At 35.3% G+C, this 21,270-nt stretch overlaps 3 protein-coding genes across 3 annotated transcripts; 1 reads left to right on the top strand and 2 right to left on the bottom strand.

Annotated features, from left to right (window-relative positions):
• Window positions 1-771: 771 nt before the first annotated feature.
• Window positions 772-1,993, bottom strand: LOC18038657 (geranylgeranyl pyrophosphate synthase 7, chloroplastic). The gene has a single exon (XM_006430549.2). The coding sequence runs from the start codon at window positions 1,892-1,894 to the stop codon at window positions 800-802; it is 1,095 nt and encodes a 364-aa protein (XP_006430612.1). The 5' UTR covers window positions 1,895-1,993; the 3' UTR covers window positions 772-799.
• Window positions 1,994-3,513: 1,520 nt separating this feature from the next.
• On the bottom strand, window positions 3,514-5,349 carry LOC18038566 (pentatricopeptide repeat-containing protein At1g66345, mitochondrial). The gene has a single exon (XM_024182310.1). It carries the CDS (start codon window positions 5,333-5,335, stop codon window positions 3,674-3,676), a length of 1,662 nt encoding a protein of 553 aa, XP_024038078.1. The 5' UTR covers window positions 5,336-5,349; the 3' UTR covers window positions 3,514-3,673.
• A 251-nt stretch (window positions 5,350-5,600) lies between these two features.
• LOC18038565 (valine--tRNA ligase, chloroplastic/mitochondrial 2) lies at window positions 5,601-20,942 on the top strand. Its single transcript, XM_006430547.2, has 27 exons — window positions 5,601-5,859; window positions 5,957-6,032; window positions 6,133-6,259; window positions 6,359-6,442; window positions 6,880-6,974; window positions 7,574-7,665; window positions 8,144-8,197; window positions 9,167-9,219; window positions 9,315-9,376; window positions 10,844-10,919; window positions 12,042-12,125; window positions 13,042-13,190; window positions 13,280-13,397; window positions 13,516-13,632; window positions 13,963-14,177; window positions 14,621-14,710; window positions 15,160-15,271; window positions 15,786-15,896; window positions 16,055-16,192; window positions 17,197-17,247; window positions 17,410-17,522; window positions 17,814-17,961; window positions 18,733-18,837; window positions 18,970-19,071; window positions 19,286-19,358; window positions 19,507-19,673; window positions 20,398-20,942. The coding sequence occupies exons 1-27, from the start codon at window positions 5,715-5,717 to the stop codon at window positions 20,524-20,526; spliced, it is 2,886 nt and encodes a 961-aa protein (XP_006430610.1). The 5' UTR covers window positions 5,601-5,714; the 3' UTR covers window positions 20,527-20,942.
• The last annotated feature ends 328 nt before the right edge of the window (window positions 20,943-21,270 follow it).

The raw sequence follows: 21,270 nt of genomic DNA, 5'->3' as shown, positions 1-21,270 counted from the left end.
CAGACTAAAACAAACAGAGATTTGAGGTTGTGCTGATGATCGTTTTTGGTGTGCTGGTTACAATAGAGAGATCAGAGGAGGATAGAGTATAGTGCAAGAATTCACATCTTCTGTCAGTGACTTATGCTATTGGTGATAATCCTTTTTCTTCATCATTGAAAGGAGGTGAATGATAATTGCCTTGGAGCCAAGATGATATCATGCGTATAGTAAATATAAATTTTAAATAATAATTTTGATAAAATTATTAAAAATATAATAAAATTTCTATCATATAAGTAAAAAATCATATTAATATAACTTTCAAGGTACAACAGTTAATGTTTACCAAACATTTTAGTATAGTAACTTTTAAACAATAGCTGCTTAATCTTAATCTCAAACGCACCATAAGTAACTTATTTTAAGGTGGCCAATAACTTGCAAGAGGGTGTCCTTGATAAGGTTTGAATAAAATATCATTTCCTTTTTATATGGCCAACCAATCTTTGAGAATTATCAGTTGTTGAGGTGTTAAATAATAACAATTATGAGTGTCTAGATAACAATTATAAACACAGAGGGACATCCCCTGAAAATTAATTGATATACATTCTTAATAATACACTTCTTAAGCTTTTAGACAGCACTACATACACTTGTAAGTAAATGGACAGAAACTTCATCCCCGAACACGAATAAAAGTTATGGCATGTATATTGCAAATGTAAGGACACATCTTTCCATAGTCACTCCGGCATCTATATATATATAACAAACAGATAAGCGGACAAAAGCCAACAAAACCACTTGCTAGCAGTTAATGTTGTCTGCTCGCAATGTAGTAAGCCAGATGGTACAAGGGGGCGGCCCTTGCAACTTCAAAATAAGCAAGCTCTTCTGTGGCTTGAGCCAACAAATCACCTGCAAATTTCCTGGCATTTTCAATACCCATCAGCTTTGGATATGTGGCCTTATCACTCACCAGATCTTTTCCTGCTGTCTTTCCTAACTCCTTTGATGACTTAGTCACATCCAAGATATCGTCCACTACTTGAAATAACAACCCAATACACCTTGCATATTTTCTAACTCTTTCTACTTCAATCATATTTCCTCCTCCGATTATCACTCCACAAACAACAGCAGCCTCTAAAAGCTTTGCTGTTTTGTGCACATGAATATTTTCCAATTCATTCAAACTCACATCTTTCCCTTCGGAATCAATGTCCATAATTTCTCCTGCTACAAGCCCTTCGGAGCCAACAGCTGAACCTAGCTCAGCAATGGCTCGAACTACACGGTCAGGTGAAATTTCAGTGCTCTTGGCTGCTACATGTTCAAAGGCAAGGGAGAGGAGAGCATCACCTGCAAGGATTGCGGTATCTTCACCAAAAACTTTATGATTTGTTGGCTTTCCTCGTCTGAAATCATCATTGTCCATGCAAGGGAGATCATCGTGGACAAGGGACATGGTATGAATCATCTCCAATGCACAAGCCACTGGCATTGCCGAAGACTCATCTCCTCCTACTAATTCACACGAAGCAATACACAAAACAGGACGAACGCGCTTGCCTCCCGCAAGAAGAGAGTATCTCATGGCCTCATGTATCTTTGCTGGATGTCGCAACTGCACTGTCTCATCTAATGCTTTGTTCACACGTTTCGCCTTGCTGGTCATGTATTCTTCAAACTGGAAAATGGGTAGTGGAGGTATGATTACCTGCTTGACAATTACTTCAGCCTGGAGCGGTTGCACCAAAGCCGAATGTGCAGCATAACTGGCTTTAATTTTCATGGGGAACTCTTTCAAGCGGAGAACTCGGATCTTAGAGAGGGTTTTAAAATCACTGATTGGATAATTGTGGAGGACTGAATTGCAATAGCTATGGGTGGTTGCAGAGATTGCCATTGAAACCAGGATTAGCGATCTTAATTAATTTGTTGATGAGAGATCTTGTCCAGTTTTTCTGTAGTTATTTATAGAAAGCGAGCGAGTAATAAATGCTGAATTGGGTGCCAAAATCACTGGCTTATGATTATTCCTTTTGTTGTGGATTGGAATCTAATGTATCATTTGGCTATGCTATTGCTACTACAATACCTATTATATATGTAGTCTCTTCTTGTTTTCATTATTATTACTTTCTTTTATTAGAGTTTGCCCAGGTGTTGACAGGTCACCTTTGTGCCTTAATTAATTGGGTCAATATCCATATGGCTTTAAAATAATCAGGTAGTTGTCATAAACTCCATTCTAAAAACCAGAAGCATCTTTTGCACTACTAATATGCTAAAACTGAAATCAAGAACCCACAATTTTTGCTGATGGAAACTTACTTCTATTATAAATTCACAGTCATTTCAGTTCATTACTTTCTATTCTTCATCATCATCAATAGGGAATCAAATGCCTAAACTAGATTTATATTTTTTAAGAAAAAATAATAGTATTAATAAAACCCACTCATATGAGGAAATGATTCCGAAGCCTGCCTAACAAGCAAGAGGAATAGATTCCAAGCCAGAAGCTGCCAAAATATTTCACACCTGTTACCTTGATTCTGAGCAAGACATATTCCCTTTTGTGCTCACGTGTTGGCCTATAGTCTACCGTGTGGTCTTCAAAATCAAATGAAAGGAGTATCAGACTCTCACTGAGGACAATTTCTAGTGCAATATCTGGCAAAATCATGAGCAAAAACTTGCAACACGGGGTCAACCATGCAGAGCAGGTGCCTCTGTTTAATATCATCAATTTAGCCATACCAATTTCTTTTCAATGTTAATTTCAGAAGATATTCTAATATTATTCTTACAATAACAGATCTTAATCATCTCTCATTATAAAACCTTATCATAAAAATATAAATCTTATGTATAATTCACGAGTGTGTTTTCTAAAAGATATAGGTTTGGGAGTCAATTATATACTCTGCCATCTTCGTTCTTATTGTCTGTTGAGTATATTGTACACAACATCAACATAAATGCACACATATATACTCTTTTTCATCCATATATATATATATATATAGACTAACTGGTGATTATATCAGTCATTTTTCAGTATTATCTTTTAAGCTGTTATATCACTCACAGTGCTTGAGGGTGGAGATATCTGTAAAATTATATATACTTGTTTACAATCAACACAGAAATCATGAGTTCTGGAGCCGAAAATATGTTTATCATACTTATCTTGAACCACATAAATGCCTATCAAGACTTTCAATATCAAATTAGCAAAATTGTTTTAGCAATTTTCAAATTGAAGCTAGAGCTTAAACAGAAGGTTTGACTAATGGTAAAAGCAACCCAAGTAAGATTAAAAAGGATAGAAATATAAGCATGAGCTTAGCAGATGGTTTTTGAAGAAACATGTAACTACCTTCCACAGGTAGAAGACACTGTGAATTGATTCAGATATCAAGGACAAGGAGATTGACGAAAAATCACTTGTTGAGGCAACTCCCCAATTCATAGTGCTGTCCTATCAACAAACCAATCACAGAAGCAGAACTTCCGTGGAAAGACATTTTTTCACCAAATTATGCCTGATAAGATATAAAGATATACAGTCTATTTCAAAAACTGAAAGCAAGAGAGCATTACGTGGACTTGATCTTGAGGGACAGCTATCAGGCCAGAGAAAGATTATGTGCAGATATGGCCAACAACCAGGGAAACACTAGCCTCTACAGGTACTAGCAGTGCAGAGGTATGAAGTGCTAGGTTTCAATCCTTCAGAAACCATCTCTTCACAAAGGTGAAGGGCTTTTACTTTATTACCCTTTTCAAGGTGGATACCGACTAATGACTCGTAAATATCTACACCTGGAACTAATGAGTGACTTTTCATGATTTTAAAATACTTATCTGCTTCCTCTAGTTTTCCACATTGGCAAAGGCTACTAATCAAAGATGTGTAAGCTGGCAGTGTCGGAGAGATTGACTTGTACTCCATCTCATAATAGAGCTTCAAAACTTCTTGAATCTCACCTTCCTTTGCATACCCACCTATGAGATGAGAGTATGTCATCTCATTAGGTGAAAACCCTTTATCTAATGCCAGAGTTAGCATCCCATTGGCTTGCTTCACATTCCCACACTCGCATAACCTTCTTATCATCTCATTGAAGGCTGAACAACTAGGAAGAAGTTTTCTGCTCATCATTTGCTCACAGTAACTTAAACTTTCTTCTATCCTTTTTGCTTTTGCACAGCCCTCAATAAGCAGGTTAAAGGTTTCATCATAAGGCTTCAAACCCGCATTTTCCATTTCTTGCATCAAACAATTTGCTTCTTCAATTTTTCCATACTCACAATAGGCTCCTATAAATGTAGTATAAACAAAAGAATTTGCACTAAATCCTCTCTTGAGCATTTCTTCATACACCACCAACGCTGACTCCAAGTTCCTCATTTTCACTTTAGCATAAACAATTAATGAGTAAGCAATGGTATCATGAATCATATTCTTTCGTAACATTCTCTTCAATAACACCATACCCTCTTCAATTCTTTCCTCTTGTATAATCCTTAAAATCAAACTCGTATTAACAATCACCATAGGAGAACATCTTTTCCCATGAATCCTATCCAACATATCCACATAAGTTTGCAACTGCCCTCCTTTGCATAAAGCACTAATCAAAGTTCTAATTGTCGCTTCATTTGGGTATCTTATATTTTCTAACATATGCTGATAAATTCGCCACACTAGATCATTCCTATCAGATTTTGTCACAACATGAATCAAAGTATTGAAACTTATTAAACTTAAAGAGAACCCACGTTGTTCTAAGTAGCGACAAACATCAAAAGCAACCTCAAACAATCTCATTTTAGAATAAGTCTGTACCAACAAATCAAACACAAGCGGAATTGAATCCGCAACATTATAAGTATCAAGCAGTGAATCCACGACTGAGAATCTCGAATCATCTCCAATATGTTTTTCCAAAACTGATTCGATTAAAGCACGGGCATCAACAAGCAGTCTTGCTCGAACTAATATGTGAATAGTGACACTGTAAGAACAAAGATTGTGTTGATAGGATTTATGATGAGCCGACCAATGGAAGAACCCCAAAGCGCGTTTTGCATCGACAGGTTCTTTCAGTTCTAGCAATACATTCTCAACGAGAGAATCGTTTAAATGAATGGAATTGAATTGCTTACTGAGTGTGTCCCAGTTCCAGCCTCTTCTAAAACAATCACAAATGGCTGTCACCAGTGAGTTACTCTTTGGCTTTCTGGTACTATGAATGAATTTGGGCAACCGTAAGTGGCTGGATTTGCAGAATGATTTAGAGATGATAAATTGAATTCTTTGACGGAGTGGAAGCATGATTCTGCTGTACACATCATGGATGACGGATCAAAGAACATACTTAATATTTTGGACTGTTAAGTATAGTTTCAAAACATCATTTCCTTATCAATAATTAGAAACAGTTTTAGGGCTCCGAAGAAATTTACCTGTAAGAATTGTAGAAACGGGCCACCCCGATGGGCCTTTCCCGAGCCCACGAGTGTATTGGGCTCTATCCTCTCTGACCATAAAAAATTATTTCATCATCCACTTTGTTTCACTTGAGTCCGCACTCTGCACGTTCATTCTACGCCACTGAAACGTTAAACCCCGCACTGCATAGCTTAGCACAACGCCACTCCATCTTCAAAAGCCAGGGGTTTTCAGTGTTTTCTAATTTTTCACCGAAACAAAAATGATTTTACAAATGAGTCCTTTCATTTCTGGTCCTACTCTTTTATCTTCTTACAGACTCAATCCTTTACTATTTTCTAAACGACAGCGTTGCATGAAGCTCCCTCACTGGCATTTCAACCGTACCAAACAAAGATTCTTTGCCGGTATCGCTGTTTGCCCCCACTGAATTTTTGACAAATTTTTTTTATATTCTCTTTTATTTCTTTTACAGTGGAATTATGGCTTCTTTTTGCATTTCAGTTGCTGCCGCAGAGAACAATAAGGATACATTACCAAAAACATTTGATTTTACTTCCGAGGAACGAATATACAACTGGTATTTCGATATGTTACCATGTTGATTGCTTCATACTCTTTAGTTCTTGTATCCGTTGGCCTGTGTATAGTTTCTTGTTATGCTCATTGTTGGATGTTAGGTGGGAGTCTCAAGGTTATTTTAAGCCAAATTTTGAACGGGGAAGTGATCCATTTGTGATATCGATGCCACCTCCTAATGTTACCGGTTCGCTGCACATGGGGCATGCAATGTTTGTGACTCTTGAGGTTGTTAAAATGGTTTTAAAAGACATTTTACATCTTCAATTGCATTTTTCATGTGCTTATAATAATCCTTTTATCCCCATTTATGGTCTTCTTTGCTAGGATATTATGGTTAGATACCATCGAATGAAGGGTCGACCAACACTTTGGCTTCCTGGGACAGATCATGCTGGTATCGCAACTCAGGTCTGTTATCACACTGAAAGGCTATTTATTTTGCATGAGTATATTGCTTTTTGGTCTAAATTAATTCATATGATTCTTCTGTCAAATACATTTGGCCATGCAGTTAGTTATTTTCTATTTTCTTTGTGGTAAACATTTCTCCAAGAACAAAGATTTTTAACTTCTATGCCACTTGTTATGATTTAAACATGGGGATTACAAGCTTCTATTTCTTCTCACTCATCCAGAAATGCATACACACACATACATATGTGCTCATACAAATAGACATGCATGAAAATACATGTTTTGAGTGGATACGTGCATGGATTACATCTCTATATCATATATATTGTATGCTAGAATAGAATTTTAGCTAAGTGTCGCACTTTTGAGATTTTTAGATTAAATTCATTTTTGGAAGCTAAAATGTCTTTACTTTATCATGATTTATGCAGTTGGTTGTGGAAAAAATGCTGGCTGCTGAAGGAATTAAAAGAGTTGAGTTGAGTAGAGATGAGTTCACAAAACGAGTTTGGGAGTGGAAAGAAAAGTATGCATTCCTCCATAACATATTCTTTCAGCAATACATGTTTTCCAATTAAGTGTATCCTCTACCTTCCTCAAAGCGTTCGGTTAAATCCATATTTGTTCCCCTGTCTTTTAACACCCCCCCCCCCCCCCCCCCCATCTCTGCTGTGTCTGTTTGTGCCCACATGTCATAGAGATTTAAATCATTTTATGGGGTAAGAATAGTCAAAATCTAATTTATGAGCTGTCTTTAGAAATTCTAATCATTGAGCATAAGATTCAGTTCAATTTTACTAATTCAGTTCTCGGGACATGATATTGAATTTATTTATTTTTTCTTTTGTTGCGTCTACATAAAAAGAGTGAAGTTGTACAATTTTTTTATTTAGTTTTTGTTAGTTTATCTGGATACTTTCTCGATTGAATATCCGCACCTTCTGAAATTTGATTATTTTTTCTGCTTGCTTGCTGGTTTGTGATTGATTTTAACCATTAATGTTACAATAATTTTATCTATCATTATGTATCCTTATGAGTACAGGTATGACTTTTTTTTTTTATTTGGTTGGGAGGGTGGGGTTGCTCTTAATTTCTTGCTTTTTCTTTTCTTTTTAATTTCAGATATGGTGGAACTATTACCAGCCAGATTAAAAGACTTGGTGCTTCTTGTGATTGGACAAGAGAACGGTTCACGCTTGATGAGCAGCTAAGTCGTAAGACAGTTTTTCTATCTAGTTGCGCTCCAGAAAGTTCTTGTGATCATTGAGAGTAGTGTAGTCTGTGCCCCTTGGTCAAAATGAAGTTTGGACCTTTACTTTGTTAGAGTTCAGGAAATCTCCTACCTTTTCTTTGGTAATTGGGAAGTGATAGTGATTTTCTTGTCCTGTGGCTATAGTTCGTAGAGGCGTTTCTCTTATCTACAGTTTTTGCTCTTGTTAGGGCCTTCAGGATTGCTGGTCACCCCCTTTTTTAATTGATTTTTATTTAAATACAATGTTTCTTGTTTCGTAGCCAAAAAAAAAAAAAAATTATTTAGATTAGCACATGATGTGTAAAGTCTTTGTGTATATGGAGATGTGTCTTTGAAAACCGTGGTTATCGAATTGTTGCTCAAATATATGTGGAGTTTCAATTTACCTCGTAGTGTTTAATTTTGACTTGTTCTGAGATCATGTTCTTTCAATTTTGCAGGAGCTGTTGTTGAAGCATTTATCAGGCTTCACGAGAAAGGCTTGATCTATCAAGGTAGAGACCAAAGTTCCATAGATCACTGTACTTGTTGCCTTTGTTGACCAGAAACTCAGACTGACTGGTTTCGTAACTTCACAAATATTTAGATCTGGACTTACCTCTATAGCCCATACAATATTTTAGCAAGGTGGCCACGTGATTTATTGTGCACCTTGATATTTTAGCAACGAGTTGTATGATCTGAATGCTTGCACTTGTCTCATTTTCCCCTAAAATCTCGTTTGAGCTCCATATTTTATAGCAGAATGTCAATGCATGCATGGTACATTCAATCATTCTAGATATAGTTAATGTATTATTATCGAAGTATTAGATTTAAAATTTAACCGTGGAAACTAGTTAGCTAAACTGCTACAATCTCTCTTAGGGTTACACGACAAGGTCTGGGATCAAGTTGCTCCTACATCAAGGTTGTTGTGGGATTTGGTTTATATATTTGATATAATAATAGTTATAGGTTTATATATGTAGATGCGACATAAATTAACAAATATGTATATTCAAGCTGCTTGGTATTGGCTGCATGAATCTTCAACTCTATCTAGGGCCTAGTGCATGTACAGAAATTGTGAAATGCAAAGATACACTTAAATTATATATGTTTATTAACCCAAAAGTCTATAACTTATGAATAAGTTTATAATGGGTTAAATGTAATTGTCTTTCTGAAATAAATTGTGAGATACTGAGATTTTGCAATGTGAGGGTACTCCTACATTATATATATATATAGCATAGAGCGCACTATGCTTTTCTTCATATATATATATATATATATAGCATAAAGTGCACTATACTATTCTTCTGCTTAAAATTTAAGGTTCCTCGATTTTTTTTAATTTTTTTTTAATAATGCTCAAGTATGCCACTTGTCTTACAATCTTAGGTTATTAAGTGATATTTCATTTATAATTGACATCCTATGTATGATTAGTTCTCAAGGTGAATTGACATTTCTTTCAGGGTCATACATGGTTAATTGGTCTCCTAATCTGCAGACTGCAGTTTCTGACTTGGTATGCTATTTTTGGTTTCATGCGGGTATTGTTCTTAGTGACTTTTTATTCAAAGTGAGAGCATTTGACATACATCATATTGCCTTTCTGTCTAGGAAGTAGAATATTCTGAAGAACCTGGTACATTATATTACATTAAGTACCGCGTTGCTGGAAGGTATTTATTTACCTGACTGTTCTTTCTTTTTATTCTCAAACGAAAATTTGTTCTTGTAGATTACAATCTCTCGCTAGAAATTGTGAAAATTTCAAAATGAATTAATTGCCTTTTTATAATAAAAAAGTGTACCAATTATGATAATAAATGGAATCATTGGAATGCGCTTTTGCTTTGATATGAGAAGCTAAGCTACCTGCTTAGTGAAAAATGGTTGAACAACCAAATGGGATGTAAATCTGGCCACACTGAACTCAAAGAAAATGGAGGCTTTATTCTGTTTCCTTTTGTCAAAGAAAATTTATCAGTACTTCTTAGTTAGATATTCATTAAAGAAGCTTAGGGCAGTGGGACAAGAACTCATGTTGAAGCTATAAAATGACCAGATGGCGTAAGAGTTTCAGAATCTGCAGAAGAACACACTAGTTGTTTATCTCTCACTAAGCAACAAAAGATCCAAGTATCTCCTTTCCTTTTGACCTGCCAATAAGTTGGGATAGTGAAGTTCGATGAATTTCTTCCCTTTCGACTTTGTAAAGATCGATATAGGAATTACTGAGATCATGCTTCAGTTATTTAGTGCCTCAGTTAGCCGATCAGAGAGGCAACTCAATGAAGGTGGATAAATTTTTCTGGTTGTAAGACTGACAAGAAAGACAAATAGAAAGATTTTCTTTTAAAAACTGTTCTACTGATTTCTAATACAAAACTTCAATGCACTTATCCAAGGAAGTCAATAATGTTGACAAGTATGATAATTTCTTGATGGATGAATGCTTTTCTTTATATTTCTCTTTACAATGAGGTGATTGTGCTATTTTTTTTAATCAGTGCTGTCAGAAAAAATGGTTTCAAACAGAGGAAGTACTGTGTTTCCTAGATAGAGAAAAGAAAATTTTTGAAAAGCATCCTGTCCTCTTTCATTGACTATCAACTAAAATAGTAGATTTTTTAAAGCCCTTTTTTTAATAATTGGTGGGTATGCTGAAGAGAAGCTACTGGTTGAATCTCATGGGCACTCTTATTTTTGGTGGATGCAAATCCATGGCTAATTTTTAAGAGATTGCAACTTTTCTTGGGAGCCTTGTTATCCTATATGTCACATGCATAGATACGTACATGTATAAGGATAATTGTGAGAAAGAATTAACTTTTAAAATAATAAGAGGTGGTAAGATATGGAATATAAGATACCAAAAATGAACTATTTTCTTCATTTGGTTCTTGAAATGGTACCATGGAAGAAGGAAGATGTCTTTTGCATTGCTGTGCTAACATATGTTGGAATATCACAAATTGTTTGAACTGTAGACCACTAGTATTATCTGGTTCTTTCTGTTTCTCCAACTTTTATAATTTTTAATGTGATTGAACATCGCCTCTTATGTTAATTTTACGTACTTTTTATCATCCTTTGTAATTTAAATAATTTATAATTATTGATATTGAGATTTTACTGGTATGTAGGAGTGACTTCTTGACAATAGCAACAACACGACCTGAGACTTTGTTTGGCGATGTGGCTCTTGCAGTCAATCCTCAGGTATGACAATTTTGTTTGCCTCGTATTAGACCCTGTTTGGTATTTAGGTTGGAGTGCTGTAGCTTAAGCTGCAACACTAAGGTGTTTGGTGAACACTAGCTGTTGTGATTTGGAAGCCAAGTTAATTTGATGCATCACTTCACTTGTATGATGAAAGACCTATAATATCTTTACTATTTTTGTTCAAAGTTATTATTTAGAGTCATATTTAACCACACTATTAACTTTTATTATACAGTTTTAGCTTTTATTTACTAGCTTTTAAGATACAGCTTCTCAATACTAAACAATGCTTTAGTGTTTTAGAGATGGATGGGCCTGGTGCTCAAAAGTTACTTTGTGTAAAATGCCAACACAAGGATTCAAAGATATAAAATGCAGTGATCGAATTTTATTAATTTTTGCAAATAACTTTAACTAAAAGACACAGAAATATTCATAGCGCTTTCAATGTTTAATTTAAATTTAGGACAAGAGTAATTTCAATCCATTAATTCAGTTACATACATGATTCTATGGACTATAAGACTTTTTCCAGAAACTATATTATCCCTTATCTTTTATCTTGTATGGGAGGTGAAAGGGATAATCATTCTGTTATTTCTGGGGGCCATACAAAAGTATTTGGTTTCTAGAGAAGGACGCACGTGGAGGTTCGCCTTCATTAGCTAATCTGATTTCGGGCATCTTCTGGTCTTCTTTGTCTTAATTGTCTGAGCTTAGTCTGGAAAAATTTTACTTCATTTATTTTAAAGCTGTTTATATATTCCAAATAATTTCTTTTTTAAGCTGATTTGTTGCATGCTGAACCAAAGAGTATGACTTGGGTAAATATAACTTTCAGTCATCTTTGTAGAATTTTATGGAGCAGAACACCATATAAGTTCTACTCCCTCTGAGAAATGGTGTGCCTTTGGTGACAAACTTGATAACCACTCCTAACCATACTAAAGTGCTTAGATGTCTCTGACACTGCATGTTTATGTATACAGTGCATTCACAGACACACACACTCAATTTCTCTAACCTATCCTGGCGTATGAATATTTTTTTGAATCAGGACTCAGGAAAACATTTTGGGTTATCAATTCTTGAAATTTTATATTTATTCTTCATTTGCAGGACGAGCGTTATTCTCAATTTATTGGGATGATGGCAATTGTGCCTATGACATATGGCCGTCATGTCCCTATCATCTCTGACAAGGTAAAAGTATCCATTCACCATTTTCTTAATAACTGTTTGACTTGTACATTTATGTTACTTGTATCATGCTTATTTTCCTTGAAGCTTCAGCATCATTTGGTGGCTTTTCCATTCTGCAAACTTAATAATAATTTCATAAGGCACTTAGATATAGTGGAAGTTTATGATCTTAGTATGAAATATGAACCTTTTGCTTTAAAACAATTAGCAGGTTGTAAATTATGGAGGTTTCAGAAAGTAGAATGGATTAACAATTGTTTTCACATTGTGGGAAGGTTTAATACTGCTTTTGAGAACCAAGTTTTAGGTCCTCTCGAGTTATATGCAATTTTTCACTTCTTGTCTAATTGAATAATGAAATGCATTTGGTTACTTTTTTCTATGTTGTTAAGTTTCAACTGTAAGAAAACCTATCCAAGTTTAGTTCTGGGTTTATATGGTTGTTAGTCTCTGGTAAAGGAAATGCAAGCTGTTAAGAGGTGGTACATCCAATTACTGAGGAATAGTCTTACATCTTTGTGCATGCATGGAACCTTTGGTATATCTCGATAAAGGTCTCATAATACCCCAATTCATGGTTTCTGAGACTATAAACTTTTAAAATTATACCATTTTGATAATTATATATTTTCATGGTGCTTGTCTCTCTGTATTCCAGGAAAATGAATATTCTATTACTATGGTCATTATGAATTTGCAGCCACCCTCGCTTTATCCTTTCTTCTAGTAGATAGTAGAGCATGAAATTTATCATAATGTTCTTGAATAAAACATTGTGCAATTCCTTTTTTTTTTTTCTCCTTTTACTTGCTTCTCTTTCTTTGCGGATTGGAAAAGATGCAAACTCGCCAATTCTTGGTCGTTAAGTGTACTCCAAACACCTTATGTTAATAATCTGACATCTTTGTGGTCACAGTATGTTGATAAAGAATTTGGGACTGGAGTATTGAAGATAAGTCCTGGACATGACCATAATGACTACCTTCTTGCAAGAAAGCTAGGCCTTCCAATACTTAATGTGATGAACAAGGATGGGACACTTAACGAGGTTGCAGGATTGTTCCGGTAATACATTGGAATAAATTAATTGCGGAGGATTATGAAACAACTTTATGTTCTCCCTGTAATTTTTGGCTATAACTATTGAACAATAGTGGCCTTGACCGGTTTGAGGCACGGAAGAAATTGTGGTCAGATCTTGAGGAGACAGGCCTAGCTGTCAAAAAGGAACCCCACACTTTACGAGTTCCCAGATCCCAGCGAGGTGGAGAAGTATGTTACTTATGTATCCTACTGATGCCCTTTCATATTTTGAAAGCTGAATTAATGTGAATGAGGATGCCTCTTTCAATGGGAATTCACTAATATTGTTTCTTCTCTCTTCTATTAGGTAATCGAGCCCCTAGTAAGCAAGCAGTGGTTTGTTACTATGGAGCCTTTAGCTGAAAAGGCCCTTCATGCAGTTGAGAAAGGGGAACTAACAATTATGCCTGAAAGATTTGAGAAGGTATGTAGAGTTATTATGAAGACTTCTTTTTGCCTCCAATACAGGCAGACAGTGTCTTCTGTATTTACTCTGTGGTTACCACTTTCCTCAACCTCATATATTCAGTACTCTACAGTTCGTGGATTCACTACCCTGCTCTTTTTTTGTTTGGCTACTCTTTATGGAACATCCTTTGCTTTTATCTATCTCTGGGGACCCAAAAAAAAAAAAGTTTTAACCTGGTACCTTTTTGACATTTATGCAATACCCATGTACCTGCTATTGTTTCATGGATCATAATCTTTACCATCCACTGAAAACTATTCTTTTTTCCGTTCTTGTTGACAACAGATTTACAATCATTGGCTATCAAATATTAAAGATTGGTGTATAAGCAGACAACTGTGGTGGGGGCATCGTATACCAGTTTGGTATATTGTTGGAAAAGAAGAGGAATATATAGTGGCTAGGAATGCTGATGAAGCTCTTGAGAAAGCTCATCAAAAGTATGGAAAAAATGTGGAAATATATCAGGATCCGGATGTACTTGACACCTGGTTTTCGAGGTTTATTGAACAACCTGATCTATGCTGAATTTTTTTTTTTTTTTTTTTTTGGTTGGGACAAGGTTGATGAATGCATTATACTCTTGAATTATACAGAGTCACTTGCGTTTCAAGGTCATCATATTACGGTTTTGCATATAATTCTCATGCTTGCTTTTTGTTGGTTTTACCTGATTCTTGATATTTTAATTGCTTAGCTAGGATGTTTTCGCTTAGGGAGGGATGGATACACTTGTTTTCTTGTATGCGTGCTGTATAGTTTTTTCCCTTCCCCAAGTTTATTCTGCTTTCTGTGTGGACGATCTGATCTAAAGCTGTACAGCCTTAACCTTTTTCTCTTTTGATACAATTTTGAATTTCTTTCCAAGTACACATATTAAATTTCTCTATGTGATAAATACTACTTATCTTTACTGAACATCAGTTCTCCCTTTCATCTGCAGCGCGCTTTGGCCTTTCAGTACTCTTGGGTGGCCAGATGTGTCAGCTGATGATTTTAAGAAGTTTTATCCAACAACGATGCTTGAAACTGGGTATGCATCTTACTGTTGCTACTTTAGTTTTAAGGACCATAACTGATTTAGTCAGTTAATGGACAAATGTTGCCCAATTTAAGGACTATTTTCATCATCATGGCCTGTTAATTAACCAGGTACAGCAGAAATGTGTTTAAACCTTACAACCACCTCAAATTTGTCTATGTTAGCATTAATATTCTATACTAAAGTAAATTTTCTGGCACATAGAATAAACATGTGCTTTGTTCTGCATAGCCTTGCAATTAATGGATAAGTTTTGTGCCAAAATCAGAATGCAGACTGGGAATGTGGAAAATCTACCTAGCACTAAATCCTCATTCACTCTCTTGTACATCCAATAATTCCATTTCTTGTGATGGAAGCCTGCTAATTTTCTTCTGCATATCCACGTTAATGGTTATCTAATGATCAGTGGTGCTGATATTTCTCTCTTGTTTGGGCAGGCATGACATATTATTTTTCTGGGTGGCAAGAATGGTAATGATGGGAATCGAGTTCACGGGGAGTGTTCCATTTTCCCATGTTTATCTTCATGGATTGATTCGTGACTCTCAGGTAAGTAGAATGCACAAGCAAAGCTAATGCTTGAACATTGGTTTTGTCATCTAGTTAAGAGCAATGTGTCTTGCAGAATGGCTAGTTACTACAGAAAAGTTTAGGTTTCACTCTGCAGGTTTTTCGCTTAGTTGGTGGACAGATGGTTTTTTGTTTAGTTGGTGGAGAGCTGGTTTTTGCTTACAATACCATATAATGAACTCTGATATGTTTTGATTTAATTATGCTTTTAATTTGATCTGTCTTCATGATTTTAAACACTAATGTTGCAACCTTGAATTCTAAGTGGATTAATAAAATTTCTTTGTTTGTTGCTGTTCATAAACTGAAAAGTGTCTTTATATATAGCTTCAAATGGGCATATAAAAGTGCATGTTCAACAATGACAAGACAAAAGAGTTTTTCCATGAGAATAAAATTTCAGTTTTTCCTTTTTTAATAACCATGTCTTATCTTGTATGCTTTGTAGCATAGTTATCTTGGTTGCCCTGACAAATCATTTGCTGAATTTCAGGGGAGAAAAATGTCAAAAACATTAGGGAATGTGATTGATCCAATAGATACGATCAAGGAGTTTGGCGCTGATGCTTTACGGTTCACTATTTCTTTAGGAACTGCTGGTCAGGTTTGTCTGAAAGTTCTTAAAATTACTAGAAAAAAGCTAGATCAAATGATTAATAATAAAGTTTAGAGCTAGACATTATGCTGGTTTTAAATGTATGCAGGTCCTAGACTGATGAATATCTTTACCATCTCATCTAACTTCACATTCTATTTTTCCAGGACCTCAGTTTATCTATTGAGAGATTGACCGCCAACAAGGCCTTCACCAACAAGTTGTGGAATGCTGGCAAGTTCATTTTACAGAACTTGCCAAGTCAAAATGATATATCTCGATGGGAAATGTTACTGGCTTATAAGGTTTGTGTCCTGATGTATGGGAACTAGAGAGACACTGGCAAGTGTTTGACAACTTCCACGCATTTCCTGCCTTTCTGAATTTCTTTTGATTAGACAGAATTTACTAAGTTGTGAAGCAAATATCACATATTCGATTTGCAAAATCACTTAACATGTGATATCCTTGTACATATTTCTTATAGTTATATTTAATCTTTGTTTCTTAGCAAAAAGAAAAAAAATCACTTAACATATGATTAATTACTGATGAATTTTTCTTTAAATTCCTTGCTTCAGATTAAGATGGGAGTAGCAACTGAATATGAGCAATTTTTTTTTTTAATATTTTAACTGAACTAGATAATTTTTATGCATTCTCCATAATTTTAAGTTTTCTTGACACAAAATGCAATCATTAATTCCTGCTTCTCATGCAAGTAAGTCACTCTTATCACTGAGTGCAATCAAAGGAGATTTGATAATATTAAGCACAAAATGCAATCACCCTACCCCTTCCTGAGCACAAACTCAAATTTTTAGGAGCCAATGAAGTTTTCTGACAACAATCATTCAAAGCTTCTAATTTAGAGCAAGATTAAGTTTCTGAGATTGTGGCAGTTTGATGCGAGTCCCAGATGTTCTCATTTACAGTCTGTAACTGCTTCACTTTTGTAAGGTCTAACGAGGAACAAACTCCCTGCATTCCAAGTCAAAATCAGGTCATGAGAGTTGAGACTATTGCCCTGCGCTCATAGTCGAACTTCACCCTAACTTATTTACATAATGTGCAACATCTCTTATTGAAGTATCTAAATAGCATTCTTATTGCTATTTAGCCCACACGGTATGAGGGCATGAAATATGAAAGAAATATCTAATCATTGTATTTTTATTGAAGTCCTTGGACCTTATTCTCTATTGATTATAGGGTTTTTGTTCTTTCCACTTCTGCTATCTGCAGTGTAGATGTTGAAGGCATCTTATTATCTGAACTTAGACATTTTTTTTTTCTTTTCCTTTTACAGTTTGATGAAGAGGAGTGTCTATGTAAAGCACCTTTACCAGAATGTTGGGTGGTAAGAAAATTATTATATGATGTAGTATGTGCTGCTTTCTCAAACCATTATGTTTCTTTAGTTAATCAAATGAGTCACTGCTATGTATGATGTCTGGTTTTTGGTGTTTGTATAATGCAAAATGGTCATGAAAATAAACAAATAAATCTTATTAACTTCCAGGTCTCGAAACTCCATATGCTTATTGATACAGTCACTGCAAGCTATGACAAGTATTTCTTTGGAGATGTTGGAAGAGAAACATATGATTTCTTTTGGAGTGATTTTGCAGATTGGTATGTTCAATAACTTGATTGAAGTAATTTCATTGGAAAGTGTGTATTGATATTGTTAATGCAGTTATATCCTCTCTCGGTCATCTATTTGTGGTTGTATACTTGATATTCCTATCTGTGTGTACGCACTCACTGAATCCAGAATATTTGGGAAAAAGATGTGTGTGGTCTAGTGTTTGGGTCACACCTAGTGATGTTTTTGCTGAGATTCACACATTACTCGAAAGTTTTCCATGGATGGACTATAAATAGCATTCTTATTGCTGAGATTTGTCATTTTCACTTTTCCAGGTACATTGAAGCCAGTAAGGCTCGTTTATACCGCTCTGAATATGACTCAGATGCTATAATAGCTCAGGCAGTTCTATTATATATTTTTGAAAACATACTGAAGTTGCTACATCCATTCATGCCATTTGTAACTGAGGAACTGTGGCAGGTAAGGAATTTTTTGGTACTTTTGTCTTAAACCTAAAGTTAATGATTGGACTTTGCTGTCGGTACCTTCTGCTATCAAATTGTTTATTGTCATTTGGCCAATCTTTGCCAGGTTTAAAATTTTCCATTAATAGTCTTTAAGTCTGATTAATGACATCATATATTTATCCAAGGGTCTTGTGCCCTGTTGGCATACACTTCTTAAAATGCACAAAATCATTGGTTTCCTGGGGGAATAGTTGGGATTAGGGTAGGAAGGGCTACTTCCTGTTGCGTAGCCCAGTGGTATACTAAAAGTGTTTTTTTTTTTTAAATGCTAGTGTACTGGAACTTTATTTCTTGATATGAATCACTATATTAGCAAAACAGTTCGCTAATGATTTATTTCTCAATGTGAAATCTTATAATTATCTTGTAAAAGATTCAGCTTTTGCTGTTCATGTTGTGTTTGTTTTAGCCATTTGTGTGTATTTTATGCGTTTTGAATTTTTGATCTTTTTAGTCATTCTATTTCTTATTAAAAAAATTCCCAAATCTTGCTTGTTGATTGAAGATCATACTTTGAACTAATAAGCGATGATATGAAACATTCCCAAGGCACTTCTTGGAAATTCTGTTACATATGAAACACGCATTTGTTGCCTTCTCTTTATTCTTTAAATGCATTCTTGATATCTCCGTTGCTTGGGACCTTTTTTTAATTTTTTCAAATTCATGATGCCTTCATTTTGTTTTTTTTTTGGGCCCTGATTTATTTTAATTTAATAAGCAGTCACTCCGAAAAAGGAAAGAAGCTCTTATTGTATCCCCATGGCCCCAAACTTCTCTTCCACGGCATATGAGCGCAATAAAGAGATTTGAAAATCTTCAATCTTTGGTAATATTAATCTAGTCTTTTTGCACTCCAAACCTCCTCACCAGCCTTCTCTTTAGTTGGATTAGTACATTTTATCTCTCTTTTTCCAAGTCACAGAAATGAAAGAATCACTAATTTCTTTATATGAGTTAGACGAGGGCAATTCGGAATGCTCGGGCTGAATATTCTGTTGAGCCGGCAAAGCGTATATCTGCTTCTATAGTTGCAAATGAAGAAGTCATCCAGTATATATCTGTAAGTACTGTCTATTTTCCAGGCTATTGTCTTGGGGGGAATACGTGCTCTATTTCTAACTGTGCGGCATAATTTCAAGTAGTCTTGAGCTTGGATGTGCCGATATAAATACCATGCTACTTACTGCTACCTAGAGAAATTTTAGGGCCGGGTAAAGAGATTATTGCACTGTCTCTGTCAGAATTCATAAATTTATATTAATTGTGTAACGCAGAAGGAGAAGGAAGTTTTAGCTCTTTTGTCCAGGCTGGATTTACTGAATGTCCATTTTACAGAATCTCCTCCTGGTATGTGTAGTTCCAATGTGATTTTCCTCATAGCCCTGGTCTGGAAATTATATTTTGTATAGGTTTTTGGCTGGTGTCTATTATATTTTACTTGTAATGGGATGATTAACTGTGGACTATTGTGATGTTAAATGTCACTATACTTCAGGGGATGCAAATCAATCAGTCCACCTTGTTGCTAGTGAAGGACTAGAGGCATATCTTCCTCTTGCTGATATGGTGGATATTTCTGCTGAAGTCCAGCGCCTTTCGAAACGTCTTTCCAAGATGCAATCAGAGTATGATGGACTTGTAGCTCGGCTCAGTTCTTCCAAGGTATGATCTTAATTTGCTCATTGTATGCAAATACTTTACCCAAACACATTCATTCACTCTGGATTTTTGACTTTGTGGAGAGCACATCGTAGAAGAAGTTTTAAATTCAAGATGAACAATATTTTTATTTCTTTGATCAATCCTTTTGAGATTTTTTAGAATAGGTCTTAGGTTGACAATGATGTATTTGCCCTTACTGATTTTAAGGGTATTTCTTTCATTCTATTCATCAAATTCGGAAGCTGCAATCAAATAATCGCTGTTTCTAGTTTACTTTTATCCCTTTTCCTTGTAATCTTTATATTTTGGAGTACTAGTCCATCCTTTTTACTTTCTCTTTATATCAATAAAAATTTTGTTGTTTCCTATTAAATTTTTTTTTGTGGGGGGTTGGGGGGGAAGGAATAGATGATGCATTTGATTCTGAACATTTTGTGCTTGTATTTTAAAAATTCATCACTTGTAGATGGATTTCTAGCTTACAGATCGAATAAAACTCTTTCAAAAAATCGTTGAACGGTAAAGAAAAAATTAATAGAAACATTTGGAGTTCATGTATGGAAAATTCATATTATTTAGTAAATGCAACTAGTGAAAATCATACTCCCATCATGTTTCTGTGCATGTGTGCTAATGTAGTTATAGATATAATAAATCTTAAAGATTTTGCTCAAAAATGTGCAAAAGGATTGCAACTCTCCATTCTTTGTTTTCCCCTCTGCAGTTTGTAGAGAAAGCTCCAGAGGATGTTGTTCGTGGGGTTCAAGAAAAAGCTGCAGAAGCGGAAGAGAAAATAAATCTGACAAAGAACCGTCTGGCCTTTCTTAGATCAACGGTTATGGTTACAAAATAGGTTTCATCATTGACAAAGTTTTGTTGTCTCGCCACAACTGAGACTGATTGATTGGGGGGGAATCATTATTTTGACCAAGTACCATTCAAAGGACAGGCAGCACAGCATCCAGGTCAACAAGGAACTTCGCACAGATTTCAGCTATTTTCTCTGCTTTAGCATACAATGGAAGTACGAGACGAATTGCGTGTTAGTAACTTCATTTCGTTCTTCCAGGGGCTGGGCTGCCCAAGGGAATCATTGGTGATGTACCATTACCTCCTTCGTGTCTGGGCAATGTGGTGATGCATTTTTGTTTGCCGTCGCCAATATTGAGGCCCCTGTTTGTTTGCTGTTCAGATTGCTTTTATCATGTGTCTATACTTTAGACCAGGAACAGTTCACCTCTCTATATGTATAACTTTGTGTATACATACTTGGAATGAATTAATTTTGTTTTAAAATACTAGTTTGCTTGTAGATTCATGATTTTTACTTACCAATTTCATCTTCGGAAAATGCTATAGATTGTTGCCCAGTTCACTAACCTAAGTCTAAAGTTAATTATATTTATATCATTCTTGAGATAGAATCGGAATTTCCAGATTCGGAGTAAGATTAAACTGCCACTGTTGACCTTGATGAATAAGCTTGAGTTTCGGAGCTGACTTTATCAGCAGCTACTGCTAGATCGATCCCATGTTTGAGTTGCATAAGTTCTTAATAACATAAATAAAGGTTTCATAAGTTAGTATACAAACAGCA

The sequence above is a fragment of the Citrus clementina genome, unplaced genomic scaffold (assembly GCF_000493195.1).
Source record: "Citrus clementina cultivar Clemenules unplaced genomic scaffold, Citrus_clementina_v1.0 scaffold_6, whole genome shotgun sequence".
NCBI lineage: Eukaryota > Viridiplantae > Streptophyta > Magnoliopsida > Sapindales > Rutaceae > Citrus > Citrus x clementina.
This window is presented reverse-complemented; position numbering and strand designations above follow the sequence as displayed.

Excerpts from the sequence above, each read along its gene's own strand:
- LOC18038657 (XM_006430549.2), bottom strand. The coding sequence starts at position 1,894 with ATGGCAATCTCTGCAACCACCCATAGCTATTGCAATTCAGTCCTCCAC.
- LOC18038566 (XM_024182310.1), bottom strand. The coding sequence starts at position 5,335 with ATGCTTCCACTCCGTCAAAGAATTCAATTTATCATCTCTAAATCATTC.
- LOC18038565 (XM_006430547.2), top strand. The coding sequence starts at position 5,715 with ATGATTTTACAAATGAGTCCTTTCATTTCTGGTCCTACTCTTTTATCT. Across the intron at positions 6,443-6,879 it reads ATGCTGGTATCGCAACTCAG|TTGGTTGTGGAAAAAATGCT; the intron begins GTCTGTTATCAC and ends TGATTTATGCAG. Across the intron at positions 13,633-13,962 it reads TGCCTGAAAGATTTGAGAAG|ATTTACAATCATTGGCTATC; the intron begins GTATGTAGAGTT and ends TGTTGACAACAG.